The sequence below is a fragment of the Schistocerca gregaria genome, chromosome 4, assembly GCF_023897955.1.
Source record: "Schistocerca gregaria isolate iqSchGreg1 chromosome 4, iqSchGreg1.2, whole genome shotgun sequence".
Lineage (NCBI taxonomy): Eukaryota > Metazoa > Arthropoda > Insecta > Orthoptera > Acrididae > Schistocerca > Schistocerca gregaria.
This window is the reverse complement of record NC_064923.1, coordinates 473,005,102-473,020,659: the sequence shown is the minus strand read 5'-3', so window position 1 is coordinate 473,020,659 and position 15,558 is coordinate 473,005,102. Positions and strand designations below refer to the sequence as shown.

The following is a 15,558-nucleotide window of genomic DNA, read 5'->3' as shown; positions in this document are numbered from 1 at the left end:
TGTGTGCCTAATACTACTTACTCATGCTATTCTCTCATCATATTTTTTAGTGATGGAAATTACGTAAGTTATACCTCTGTTATTGATTCTGACTTAGGTTTGATGTACTCATCAGTTAAATACGGGTTCTCTTATATGCCTGTATGAGATGTTGTGTAACTACATACTTACCCTAAGTTACAAAGTACTCTAGTGTCCAAAATTAAAGCGACAAACCTTCGTTTCACCATTCTATGCTCATTCACTACATAATCACACAAAACTGTCAACAGATGTCTGTACAGTTGTTTTCTGCATGGAAGATGGCATTCTGGTAAACTGACAACCCAGCCAGTGACAATGTCAGGGCTCTTGTCAGATGGGATAGTGTTTGTTAGGTAGTCCTACATCCATAGTTGATGTATACACTTCGTATTGATGGTTAATAGTGGTCAACCTCATAGAGTGCAGAGAAGATGCCTACCAGACACACTGTGGTGGAAGGCCATAGGGAAAATGGAAGCAGGACAGTCACAAATCGATGTGGACCAGTACCTTAATGTGAATTGTTCTGTTGTTTCTTGGATTTGGTGAGAGTTTTTAGAGACTGGAACTGCATCTCAAAGACCAGGGCAGTGTCGACCATGTGTGACATGAGAAAGAGAGGACATTTATATGTCTGTAAGGGCATGATGGTACTGCCTTAGTGCTGCACGGCAGCTGGCATCTGACCTCGCAGCATCCACTGGACATGTCACATCAAGGCAAATGGTGTACAGAAGGGTTTGGCAGAATGGCTTTTGTTGTTGGAGACCTGCTTTATGCGTACCTCTGATGGGTCTTCATAGAAGGGAATGTCTAGAGTGGTGTCGTCAACATGTCACTCAGACAGGAGTAAAGTGTGACATTATTCTTTTCACAGATGAGTCCCAATTTGGTCTGGAGAGTAAGTGATTCTCAATGGATTCACATCTGGATAGAACAGGGAATATGATTTCAGGACCCAAACATTGTAGAAAGAGACCAATATCAAGGAGGGTCCATAAAGGTGATGGCAAGGGTTATATCAACCACTCAAACACTTCTTCATGGAATTCTACTGGTGAATCAGTCAGGTTGTTGTGAGGTGCTGTGGGCCCAGACTTTGTATTGATGGACAATAATGCTCAACCTCTTAGAGCACGGGTGATTGATGTTTTCTTGGAAATGGAAGATGTTGCACATGTGGCGTGGTCTGCTCGCTATCCTGATTTGAATTGCATATAACATGTTAGGATGCATTAGGGAGACAGTTTTCATCAGCATCCACCAGCCACTCTCCAAGACTTGCAAGCAGCTCGGCAGAAAGAATGGGTGCTTTTGCCTCAACATGAGAATGATGATGTCATTCACACCATGTCCCATCATAGTCACACCTGTATTGCTGCCAGAGGTAGCCACACCCTGTACTGATCACATTAACCAGTTACCAGAATGTGTGCACACATCATTTAAGTAAGAAAAAATTAAGAACATTTTTGTGCACCATTCTGCATGTTGCAGTGGTTTACTTTCTGTTTTCTTTACATTGTTTCTGATTTACTATCACCTGTTTACGCTGTTTTGTGGCAAAATAAGCGCAGCCTTGCAAAATTTCTGTTTGTTGCTTTAATTTTGGACACCAGCATATATTAACACAAAAGTACAGAATTTTTCAGGGAATTTAACATATTATTTTTATCAGTTTCATTTTTGTAATAATTATCTAAAATACTCATAGATGTATTTGTAATTGCTAATTGCCTTGTGCCATGAACAGGCCTTAGAAGATTTTATATGGCAAGCAGCTGACTTGCTCGATCGCCTTGATGATCTCCAAGAAGACTTGAGTAGAAATGACCTTGCAAGTGATATTGCAGGAGCAAAGCATGGCATTGATGTGCACAATGAAATGAAGAAGAAGATCATGAAAGCACCTGTAGAAGAAATTGATCTCATTGGTCAGAGACTTTTGCAGAGGTAAAAGTGATACTATGATTTTATTTCTTCAGAGTTTACCATGCTGAAATATTATGTTAAGGTCTTAAATTAGTACATTTCACTGAATGTTATTGCAGTATGTAGTTAGGTGGTTCTATGCCCACCTTAATGAAACAAAAAACTCATTTCTTTATGGGCACATATTGTCATCAAGATTCTCTTAAACTCTGTATTTGTTTCTTGGGCGTATCTTCGTAAGACATGTAAAAATTATACTTGATCTGAAACATTATTTTTTAGCTTTAGTCCTGCCAAGCATCTTAGTAAGTGGTCTGTTTCATAGGGGTATTGTGTGATTTTCTATTGAATGTCACAATCATAAACTGATGACAAATAAGTCTGCAATAACTCACCACCAGATGTTTTTCGTTTTATTATAGATCAAAATTCTTTCATTTTGGTTTTCATATGATCTTTAATATTATCCGTTTGCTTGAATCAGTGAGTGATAAAAAATAATTACACAGGATAAACATTTGTTCACTTTAAGATTTAACTTGAGCTGTTTTTCATTTCAAAGTGTTTAATTCATTTATTCTGGCCTTACAAGGATTTCAAAGCTGTGATAAATAAGGAATAGAATGTCAAGAAAGAAAGACTGTACTGTATGTGGAAGTGACATCTGAACTTTTTTCATGAGAGATGGCAAGTGGTGTATAGCACATGGCAGCTAAGTTGATGGTATTAGGCAGTTGTTGAAAGCAGTTGAAGACTGATGCTCATAGCCTTCTGATTTCAATTCAAATCTACAAGATGTTGAGAAAATTATAGAAGTAGTTAGTGTGAAATTCATCAGATTACAGGGTGATAATAAACTCTACTGGGAGGACAGTACCACATAACTGCTGAAGTGCCTGAACAAATCTCTGTTTGCAATACAAATGTTGTCAGACATATGTGATATAAAAATAAAAAAGCATGTATACTATACCTACTTTCATTCCATAGTGTCATATGGGACATCCATGTGGAACATTCCACTTGAAATCTGTAAGAAGATACATCAGAATATTTGTTTTTATTTGCAAAAACAAGGACTATTGTTTTTTAAGGTCTGATTGGTCACAAAATCACACTGAGAATCTGATGAAGCTTTGTGCAGACAGATATAATTAAAGGCGATAATAGTATCCCAAAGGTATCAGCAAGCAAATGGAATCAACAAAAGTCATGTGCTATTCCAGGAGGATGTATGTAACTGGTAGGTTTGACAACTCCCTGTGGGTACCAGATACACGATAAGATGTTCGTGATGCAGTGGTGAGAGAAGGAAGCAGGTGTCAACCAGTGATTGTGTTCAGCAAGTGGATCAGGTGATTCAAGCAAATCATCAATTTACAATTTTTGTGTCGAGTGAATTGTTTCCCAAAATTTCAGTCAGCTGTCCACATCATCGTGAGAGACTTCATTACAGCAAACTCTGTGCAAGATGGGTTCCAAAGGTGCTGTCTGATCATTACAAAACACAGTGAATGGGTACTGCCTTAACATTCCTCCAGTACTACCATTATGAAGAAGAAAATTTTTGGAATAAAACTGCCGCATGGGACGAGGCGTGGGTCCATTTTGGTAATGAAGAAACAGAAAATCAAACCAAACAATGGACAGATTCTCATTCCTTGAATAAACCAAGGAAATTTAAGTGAACCTTCTCCATGACAGAGTGTATGGAAACTGTATTATGGGACCAAAAAGGAGTTTTCTTTGTGGAATTCATGGAACATTGCATGAGCATTACTACAGCTTCATTCAGTATGATTCTTCAGCTTCTTTGAAGGGCAGTTTGGAACAAGTGAAGAGGAATGTTGTCGTCAGGGACTGTCCTTCTGTGTGACAATGCTCGGCCACACACTGCAGCTGCAACAAAGCAACTAGTGCAGTGTTTTTGATGGGAAGTATTTGATCATCTACCATACAAACCAGACTTGGCTTCTATTGTTTTTCATCTCTTCACTCTCAGGAAATGCTGACTAAGAGGACATCATTTTGGTATTGACAATGAGCTGCAGACCACCATAGAGAATTGATTGTAAGCACAGGTGGCTGCCTTGTATGATGAGGTTATTAGAAAGTTAGTACAGTGCTACAAAAAAAGTAGGGTTGGGTTGGGTTGTTTTGGGGGAGGAAACCAGATAGCGAGGTCATCGGTCTCATCGGATTAGGGAAGGACGAGGAAGGAAGTCGGCCATGCCCTTAAAAAGGAACCATCCTAGCATTTGACTGGAGTGATTTAAGGAAATCATGGAAACACCTAAATCAGGATGCCCGGATGCGGGATTGAACCATCATCCTCCCGAATGCAAGTCCAGTGGGCCCCACCTCGCTCAGTCTAAGTAGGAGTGGCAGCTTTGTAGAGCAGTAGTTGGAAGGTGTACCTAAATATTACAAATAAAACAGTTTTTTTTTAATTTTCACTGTGGTTTCCATTTCGTGGCCAGTTGGACCTTGAAAACAATAAAAGCCCTTATAATTATTGTACAATCTTGTTATTCTGACAGGTTCTACATCATGGAGGACCTCCTCACTATAGGTCTTTGGGAACAAAAATACATCTACTCAGATCTAATTGATGGGCTGGTCAGCATTAAAATGACCTAAACTGAAAAAAATGATATTTATTAATGATTTTAAAAAATTGTTTTATTTTTCCATATAATTACCATGTTGTCATAAATGTATTGATAGTGGGACAAAGCTACTTCGTACCTCCTACATTAAATTTAGCTGCCCAAGAAATTAGGCACTTTATTTCTAAGATTCAGTTCCTCATTTTCCTTGTACCATTTAGATGCAAGACAGTTTGTTAGGTATCTGAAGGAATGTTAATCACGAAGTCAAGGTCATAAGAGAATTGAACAAAAATCTCCAATCCAAATTTTTAACTGTTCATGCAGTGCATAATTTCGTGAGCATTTTCACTGCTCACTGTTAACCCAGTTCTCCATAGCTTAGAGTTACAGCTACAGTCACAATTCTCAAAACAAAATCACCAGAAACCCCTTAAAATCCTGCAGGAGTATTGCTTCTTGTAAAGTGGCATTTTATCCCTCTTTGCACTCATGCATTCAGTAAGACTACCAGTCTGGATACAAGACTGTCACTTTTCTGCATATGAAGATAGGCCTTTCTGAAAATTATAATACAATTGCCTCAGTTTTCCTTCAGTCATTGGATTCATTTGTTTCATATAAATGGCTGTGAAGTTCAGCAGCATTGGTATGTCATATTGTGTTCAGGAATTTGATCTATAATTAGGTCTGACAACTAGTGGCATTGATTATTATCACATTCATTTTACCCCAGTGTGTTGCAAGTGCAGAAACAATGAACTGTTGGCAAAATAGGTGTTACATTTCCATCAGACCAATTAATGGCAGCACATGTGTGAACCAATCAGCAAAATCAAATTTCGTATGTACAATAGGCTATTAATTTTGAACCATGTCTCATATAACATGCAAGCAGTATAACAAAAACACATATATAATATGACATACAAAACTCATAAACATATGACGTACAATAATAAAAATTCAATATAGTTCAGTACAATAAAACTCGAGAAACACCTGATGTTGGGCGAGTTACTTATGCAGCAAAGGGCATTTTGTGAGTCAGTAAGACATTAAGATTTAGATGAAGACTAGTAGCCAACACAGTGCTTTGATACAAGTCATGATATGTGGCAATGAAAATGAAGACAGGTAATCGTTGTGGCCACATGACAGTGCTTCTGTATTCCTGATACGATTCAATTTGCAATCTATTCCTAAGCTAAAGAACGTAAAATGAAACAAAAATCTTGCTTTTTTTATTTTTGAAAGTCTTAAACATAATTATTCATTGTTATTAAGCTTTTGTTACATTTCTTGTACAAATGTTAATACAAATAATTTAGTTTGAAATATTGAGTTTTTCTTCATGTTCAGACTTTCAGATGACGGCAGTTGAGAAATATTTGTATACTGATATAAAGATAATACTGTGGATTGCTACTGATTTTAATATTCTTCTCAATGCTTATGTCTCAGGTTATCTGGAGATTCAAACAGTGGCTATGATTCCGGATATTCTGGAAGAGACAGTGAAGCCAGCTCAGTTGTAGCAAATCCCGACCTCCAAGCCTGTGTTCCTCAAATATTGCAGAACTTGGAGGCAGTCCACTCTTCCCAGCAACACCTTTTACAACTGTGGCATCATAAAAAACTGAAACTAGATCAGTGCTTCCAGCTGAGACTATTTGAACAGGACTGTGAAAAGGTATTGTAATCATAGTTTAGCCTACATTACATTTTGCCCTCTCTTTCTTTACTGTAAATATTCATGCAAGATTTCATTCTGTATGTGTATTTTGCACTTGTAGCAGGTATCATTGGATATTTGCCTCAGTGTTTATGATACTCCCAAAAATGCTTTTTTTTTTCATTGAGGACATGTTGTGTATGGCAAGTTGGCATGAAGCTTACAAGATTGATATTCCCTTGCTGGCAGATGCTGTGGGGCCACAGATTACAGGTTTCCCCCAAGAGTGCTATTATTATGGCCATATTATAAGTTCATTCTCAGGACTTGTAGTGACTGCTGTCTGAACTGAACAGAACAGAACAGGACTGGAGATGTGTAGGGCAGTCCAGAATTCCTCACAAACAACGTTAAGATATGTCATAATGTTTACAATGCAAATTTTATTTTTTCAGTTGGCAGTTGAGCTGTATACTTTATGCCTAGTACTGTGCAAATATCATCAGACAAGTAACCATTATCATAGGTGACACAGAGTTTGCATATTATTTTTCCATCCTATCTGGTGTAGGCAGAATTTTACTCTTTCCCTGCCGGCCAGTTTTCTGTTCACCTATAAGGATGGTTGACCCACTTAGTTGTTAAAGTGCTGAAACACTGTAACAAATAAGTATGAAAAGAATGCATGAAGAATTGTGGTTTGGAGTGGGGGGAGGGGGGTCTTTTTATTCAGTTCCTATTTGATGTAGGAAAATGTGGTAAAAATTTTTTGGTTTGGATTGGACCAGTGTAGTCATTCAAACATCTGTCTTTCTGTAACTATGTTACATTATATTAAGCAAAGTTTGAATGATGAACCAGAGCTGGCAAATTGATTAGTTACTTTTGCAAAAGACTTTAATTGGGCTAAAATTAATGCTCAGTTAATCACATCATCTGTGTATGCACCATTCAGATTTTAATGTACAAAAGAGTCACCCTCTTTTGGATTTTATGGGCGAAAACAGTCATCCTTAAATAACTCTGGACTGCAGTGAGACTGAGGGCTCAGATTTGGTCCTCTGGTGTATTGGATCTTGGTCTAAGATAAATTTTAACAATTTGAAAAAATATTGCTCCATTTGGAATTAATTTGCAAGAAGCACTTTTTCTGGTGGGTTTTGAAGCATGCCACTTCTGTGCTTTAAACTTTTATGAATTGATTCAAATGTTGCATGGATAAAGTCAAAACATTTTTTTTCCATCCAATAATATTTCTCCATTGTCAAGATGCAATGGTGTAAAGTTGAGCTGAATGTGGCAAGTAAAATTCATTCTTATGATAAAACTGAAAACTTGCTTCATTTGGATTTAGTGAGTTCCTTTCTCTGTGCTATTTGTGCAAATCAGTTTAAATTTTTGTAAGAAGGTAGATAAATAAATTTTACTAATGGTTGTCCTATTGTTCTATTAAAGCTATATCCAGTGACATAATAAAAGTATCATGGTTTGGAAGACAATAAAAAACCTGTACCAGATCAGTCATCAGCCAAGTCAATGAAAGTCTATATTGATTACCAAGTGATGGTGGTATAATGTCAAAAATTATGATAGAGTAAAAGTTGGGCACTGAAACAAAAAATATTCCTATCATAGCACAGAAAAGGCAAATATGCCCTGGGCAGAGTTAGGGTTGTAAAAGAATGGAACTAGCATTTAAACTTAAATGTCTTTGAAGCTGCCAGGTAAGTCAAAACATCATGACATATTCATTCTTTTTTTATTAGTAAAACCAACTTCCACAGTGCAGTGACCTCCAGCTGTAAGGTGTTGGCACAGCTGCATCTTGCAGTTTGCATACTAAAGTCTCTGACTGTCTCCCCCCCAAAATCCAGAATATTCACCAGGTGTAGTAAAAAAATATTTAATATTATATAGCTGAAAAACATACATGTAATAGCTATTAAGGTTTTTCTGGAGGAATAAAATTTCTAGTGGTGCATTTGTTCCTGTGGAACACTAAAGTAAAATTTGTTGGTTTGGATGAGGTTGGATTAATGTATCCAAATGTGGGGGTGCATCTATAATAGGAAGTACGAGGTGCATTCAAGTTCTAAGGCCTCCAATTTTTTTTCTAATTAACTACTCACCCGAAATCAATGAGACTAGGGGTTACTTCTCGATGTAATCGCCGTGCAGACATACACATTTTTCACAACACTGACGCTGTGATTCCATGGCAGTGGCGAAGGCTTCTTTAGGAGTCTGTTTTGACCACTGGAAAACCACTGAGGCAATAGCAGCATGGCTGGTGAATGTGTGGCCACGGAGAGTGTCTTTCATTGTTAGAAAAAGCCAAAAGCCAAAAGTCACTAGAAGCCAGGTCAGGTGAGTAGGGAGCATGAGGAAACACTTCAAAGTTGTTATCACAAAAAAACTGTTGCGTAACGTTAGCTCGATGTGCGGGTGCGTTGTCTTGGTGAAATAGCACACGCAGCCCTTCCCGGACGTTTTTGTTGCAGTGCAGGAAGAATTTGTTCTTCAAAACATTTTCGTAGGATGCACCTGTTACCGTAGTGCCATTTGGAATGCAATGGGTAAGGATTACGCCCTTGCTGTCCCAGAACATGGACACCATCATTTTTTCAGCACTGGTTGTTACCCGAAATTTTTTTGGTGTCGGTGAATATGTGCTTTCATTGAGCTGACTAGCGCTTTGTTTCTGGATTGAAAAATGGCATCCATGTCTCATCCATTGTCACAACCGACGAAAAGAAAGTCCCATCCATGCTGTCATTGCGCATCAACATTGCTTGGCAACATGCCATACGGGCAGCCATGTGGTCGTCCGTCAGAATTTGTGGCACCCACCTGGATGACACTTTCTGCATTTTCAGGTCATCATGCACAGAACCCACAGAAATGCCAACTCTGGAGGCGGTCCCCCAAAACAATTCTCTCCACTTTTTCGATCATGTCGTCAGACCGGCTTGTGCGAGCCTGAGGTTGTTTTGGTTTGTTGTCACATGATGTTCTGCCTTCATTAAACTGTCGCACCCACGAACACACTTTCAACACATCCATAACTCCATCACCACATGTCTCCTTCAACTGTCGATGAATTTCAATTGGTTTCACACCATGCAAATTCAGAAAACGAATGATTGCATGCTGTTCAAGTAAGAAAAACGTTGCCATTTTAAGTATTTAAAACAGTTCTCATTCTCGTCGCTGATGGTAAAATTCCATCCGCCGTACAGTGCTGCCATCTCTGGGACGTATTGACAATGAACGCGGCCTCATTTTAAAACAATGCGCATGTTTCTATCTCTTTCCAGTCCCGAGAAAAAAAATCGGAGTCCTTAGAACTTGAATGCACCTCGTATCTCAGAGTGGGGATGCATGCATCCTAAACTTCAGTGACACATTGTGTCATATTAATTGACATGGTAAATTCCATTTTGGATAACACAGTGGCATGTGGCATGTTATATAATGTGACATAATTTATCATTTTACTTGACTTGACGTGATGCATTATATTACATGACCTGACAAGAGTAACAAGTGAGAAAGCACAAATATGCAAGATGTTTTGATTTAAATGCCTCTGAAGCTGTCAGATAAAGTGAAAAGCTAGTTCCATTCTTTTGCAACATTAACTCTGCCCAGCACATATGCCCTTGTTTGTGCTATGATAGAAGAATTTTTCATTCTGGTTATAAGGCTATATTAGTGATCAGTCAACAATATTTTCTAGTTTCCTTCTCTGTGGTTTTTCTTGTCTGGTAACAATACATTAATAGACCATCATGAATTTATTTTCACTTCTGTACCATTAAGAGTGACTGTGTGTGCTAATGTGATAATGAGTGCAGGGGAGCAGATGTGATTGTATGTCACTCTACAGCATGTCTGCATTTTATACGTTTTAATGCATTTGTCTCACACGGTAAGTATAAGGGTGCTGATAACAACAATTTTTAGTGCCTTAAACAACAAACAACTACAGTCTGCTCACATTGGTATACCTAAAGTGTTTATTTGGCTAGGCCTTATTTTTACTTTCACCATCAGTCATAGGTATGCACCATTGTAAATATACTTGTACTCGCTGCATGTTACTACACAGTGATTAGTGTGGGTGTAAGAAATTTGCAAGTGAACTCTTGGAACATGGGAAATGATTATCAACACTGATGATCAGAAACTGTTACTACTAGTGAGTAAACAGTGACAGCTATCCATCTGAATATTCTTACAGTATGATCATATTCGTTGAAATAATCAGCAATCAGTGGCGTGGAAGAAATTTTTTTCCTTTACGGGGTTTAAGGCACCTAGTGCCCTGTTCCAGAAGGTTATAAGTATCACATTATTGGTGAGTGTCAAAACTAAGATGTATGCCGCATATTGCTGTGGTCATGTGGTTCATAATGCCTGTACAAAAGTTGCATAAGGAAACCAAAGAACAACATATGGTTCATAGAGCTTGCACAAAAATGATATAAGGAAAACAAACAACAAGTTGTTGTTTGGATTCCTTATACCATTTCTGTACAGGCACTAATAACCATATGACAACAGCAATATGCTGCCTACATATTACTTTTGAAGCTTGCAAATAATGCTATAGTTATAACCATTCGAAGGACAGTACTAGACGTGTGAAATCAGTAAAAGAGTAAAATTTCCTTTGTGCTACTTTTTGCTGATTATTTCAACAAATAGAAATACAGTTGATAATAATGGATAAAGTGCTAAGTATGATAACACATTTAATCTAAAATTCAATGAGTATTTCTTTTTCATTTGCTTCACATTATATCTGACACTGTTTCTCTTAGTCCCATTATTTTTTATCCTTTCTAACATAATTTGTCATGTCTTACGTAATTTTTTATCCAATTATTGTTTTCATTGTAGTTTTCACAGCTGTTTGAACCCAGTACCCACCCCATGTTCCGTACGTAATCTTTTGTTCTGTACTCTCTTACTATGGTAGGCATATTCCTTCCCGCCACTCAAACTGCTGATGTAATTATTATGTTTGGCTTGCGTTGAAATATGTTGAACATTTGAAGTCTTTTAGGAGTCAGATCTGTGACTGCAGAGTGATTAGTGTGTTTATTAGTCACAGGCATTCTCATCAGTTGAACCTCTTATACAGCTAAAAATCACTTCATTTTTAAATGCAGCCTGGTAACCTTTCTATGTGTGGAAAGTCCACTCCCTAGTACAAAGATGCCAACCAGTGGAGTAGGCCAACTCTTGTTCAGTTGAGAATGTCCCCCATAAAACCCAGCAGATACCTGCTCATGTCAGTGACTGTGGCATTTCTGAACATATAATTCCTCTGCAAACCATCTGCATCAGCTTGTAAGATATATATGCAAGTCAGTTTATGTGTTGCTTCATTATACTTTAGTTTCGTCACAGTTTTTGTGTATCTCTTTCCATTCTTGTAATGCTTCTCATTACTAACATTTGTTAGTGTTGTCTGAATGGTTACTTTTAGCTCATACTGCCACAACATGATGAACAAAAATTATTTGTATGTAGATTTTGTCTACTCGTCTAGGATTCAGAGTAAGGTTAAGTGTTCTATGCATAAGTTCCTTTAGAAGCTACTGATATGCATAAATCAGTGAACTGTGACTTGATGGGAAGAGGAGATTCCTGCTAAGGCGTTACTGTATTAGTTACTTCTTGTGCAAATTATTTGAGTGTGTAAATTCAAACACTGGAAACTAATATTAACAACATGATGAGTACTTGTGCCCATTGTTTACAAGTACCTATCCTTACAATATGTGGATTGTTTTTAATCTTTTGTAATATGAAGCACAAATTAGTACAGAGATAAACAGGACAAATTAGTACAGAGATAAATAGGAACTACTTACTGTAATTCAGGAAGTGATGATTATGTTGTATTCATTTACATCCTACAGAAGCACAAATGAAATTAATAGTTTGTTAATTATTGATGCTAAACACTACACAGATTAGTTCTTGAGAGGTATGTTTGTGTGTTGATATGTACCTGGACTCTGCACACCATGGAAGCTTCTTCTTTGCTCCTTTGTGATGGGGTCCGAGGTATGCCACAAAGGAATGAATAATTAATAAAGATTAGCTCTTAAAGTGCTTATCCCTGCATGTTAATTATTGGATCACAAATATTTATATTACTGGAGTAATGCCTCAAAAACTCTTGTATCAATGTGGTGGCCATTTCAGTCCATTAATACTTTCTGAAGCATCCTGTAGCTTTCAGAAACACATTTTCATTTTAACATATTGACTAATATATGAAATGTTACTTGAAATCACATAAGATACATTAAGATAGTAGTGTTGTTTTTAATTCTGATACTGACTTTGTTTCGCAGATGTTTGATTGGATTTGTCACAACCGAGATGTGTTCCTTATGAATTATGTTGAAATTGGCCATTCCTACAAAGTAGCGAAAGAGCTGCAAGAAGAACATAATCATTTCACTATGAGTTCCATGGTAAGATACACCACCATGAATAATGTATGTTTAGAACTGAAGAAGCTCATCAAAATCAAATCAGCTCGAGTCATTCAAGAACTCAGTTTTTTGTAAGATTTTTGAAGTTTTCTCAAAAATGTTATCAGAACAATATAATAATATTCTGACTTACCTAATGCTATTACATGAAAGTACTGAAAGTAGTGATCAGTATGAGTAACTGTAATGAAGATTTGAATTATTCAGTACTGTGTTTGGTATGTGAGTTCTACCTATAAGTGGCAAGTAAACTGTTCACTATTTAAGAAGTAATTGCCATAACTGTTAAAAACATTTATAACATTGTGAGACAAGAGAGTCGATGGGTTCATAGAAAAATGTGTAAGGTTGCCTATAAAATGATGATTGTACCCAGGTGTGCACCTCTTAGTCCAAAGCAGTCTGTCTTGTTTTCATTTGACTGCTCCTTATACCATGTATAATCACTGATTATATATAACTGGACTGCCACAGATATCTTTCTTTAGGTCTCCAGAAACATGTAAAATGCATGAAGTGAGACTGGGACTGTATGAAGGATGTGGAGAGGCTTGCCAGTGAAACTGCTGCAGTGTACTCAAAACAACCTTGTAAACATGTCAGTGGGCACATCCTCCATACATTCCTGATCTCTCCTCATGTTTATTTTGATATTCTTGGAGTCCTGAAGAAAGAAAATTTTGTGGCCACCGATTTGTTTTGGATGAAGGAGTATATGCCTGGGTACTATCATGGTTCTGTAGGCAATCACTGACATTTTGCCAGGAAGGCATTGACCCTCCTGTCTTCCAGTGGGATAAATGTGCTAACAATTATAACAATTACATTTGAAATAATAACCAGTTTATTACTTTTTTCAGCCTGTCTTGTTTTCATTTGACTGCTCCTTATAACATGTGTAATCACTGTTGGAGTACCAATCAAGGAATGTTTCTACAGCAGTCTTTAGGGGACTGTTCACTTATTTGCCAAAATTAATTGTACATTTGTCTTGCATGGAGGATGACATGCCAATAATAAATAGCAACGTAAATAAAAAAATATGTACCTTTAATACAGTCAGAAGAAAGGGTAACTACTCTTACAATCAACATCACAACTGAGGGCTGAAGGAGGAATACCATTTACCTGAGCCTATCTTCACATTAGTCTCTCAATGCCAGTAACTAATCTGCCTCTACCAAATCTTCACAAAACAATTGGAAATTCTGGATGTGTTAATGACAATATTATGAAAAAGACAGAGTGCTACTCACCATATAGAGGAGGTGCTGAGTTACAGATATGTACAGCAAAAAGACTGCCAAAAATGTGAGGTTACAGCCTATAGGCCTTCTTCTAAGGTAGACAATACCCACATTCATGCAAGCACTCTGCGCACGTGCCCATGCGCCCACGCAAACGCACACACACACGCACACACACACACTCACACACTCACTCACACACACACACACACACACTCACACACCACACACACACACACACACACACACACACACACACACACACGATGGCCACTGAGACTACTCTCACATCCCAACACATTCCATCAAAACACATTCCATTGCCAATATTTGGTGAAATGATATATTATGCATGGCTTGCTGGCACACTGTGTGATGAGTGAGAACCTTTTACGAATGTAAACCAAGGTTTATATTTTAAAATGTGGTATTTATAATATGTACAAGATGCCAAGAAAGTTACTGCTTCCCTTCTTTTTATGATGAATATCTCTCCAGCAATGTAAATCACCAACTGCAAATATGTATACGAAGTTCTCGTGTACCTCTTACAATCTGTCCCTGGAAATTTATTTGCAATCCCAAATTTTTGTTGATATTTTCATTTCATAACTTTTATGAAAATATAGCTAATAGAATACAATGCACATTATTTTGAATTATTTGCAGTGTAAGTAACATAAAAATTGAAAATAGAAAAAAATATATTTTCACAGAGAGGCTCAACCCCATGATCCTTGGAATATCATTCTGTACTCTTTATGCTGCGCCAACAAATACCTAGAACTGATGCTAACATAAATGGCTCATGCCTCATCTGATTTGGCTCAATGGCTAAAGCTGCAGTTGTAGATGTAGAATACTCAAGACTGTTTACTATTAGACACAGCTGACAAAATTCACAGTACCCTGATAAAAAATTGACATATCAGATTCATGAGACTGTCGGCTATTAATCTTAAATGACTGGATACATCTTCAATGAATCTCTCCTTAAGGAGAAGCAGGGTCATAATCGGTCTATGTTTATGGATAGCAAATATAAAACATTTGTCCAATGACATTTCAATTCAGTGTTCAGTAAAGTTAAACAGAAACCTAATGGACTTACCACTGTATCAGCCATTAATTCCCAACAGTGAGTTGGTTGAGGCAAAAGTACATGGGTGAGATAGAGTGTTGACAGGAACATAATGGTGAAAGTTTTTTGGTATTAACAGAATATCATTATGATTCACTGTTTGGAAAATGGTAAAAAAGTCGTTGTTGTGGCCTTCACAGTCTGAAGACTTGATGCAGCTGTCAATGCTATTCTATCCTATGCAAGTCTTTTCATCTCCAAATAACTACGGCAACTTACATCCTTCTGAATCTGCTTACTGTACTCATCTCTTTGTCTCCCTCTACAATTTTTATGCCACACACGTCCCTCCAGCAGGTGTTCATAATTATTGAAAGTGAGTTGATAAGTTTGGTGAAAAATGTAATACATAATCAAGATTAACTGCTCAGTATAGTTTTTGTTGAGCTCAGTGCTTTTAGTATAGCTAGAT

General features: G+C 37.3%; 1 protein-coding gene across 10 annotated transcripts in view; it reads left to right on the top strand.

Moving 5' to 3' along the window:
• The window catches only part of LOC126267309 (kalirin), a 2,010,890-nt gene that overhangs the window by 814,665 nt on the left and 1,180,667 nt on the right, over window positions 1-15,558 (top strand). For all 10 annotated transcript variants that reach the window (XM_049972405.1, XM_049972404.1, XM_049972401.1 and 7 more), the window contains 3 exons: window positions 1,778-1,977; window positions 6,030-6,258; window positions 12,615-12,737. In XM_049972405.1, coding sequence (XP_049828362.1) covers window positions 1,778-1,977; window positions 6,030-6,258; window positions 12,615-12,737 — 552 coding nt within the window. The remainder of the gene's footprint in view (window positions 1-1,777; window positions 1,978-6,029; window positions 6,259-12,614; window positions 12,738-15,558) is intronic.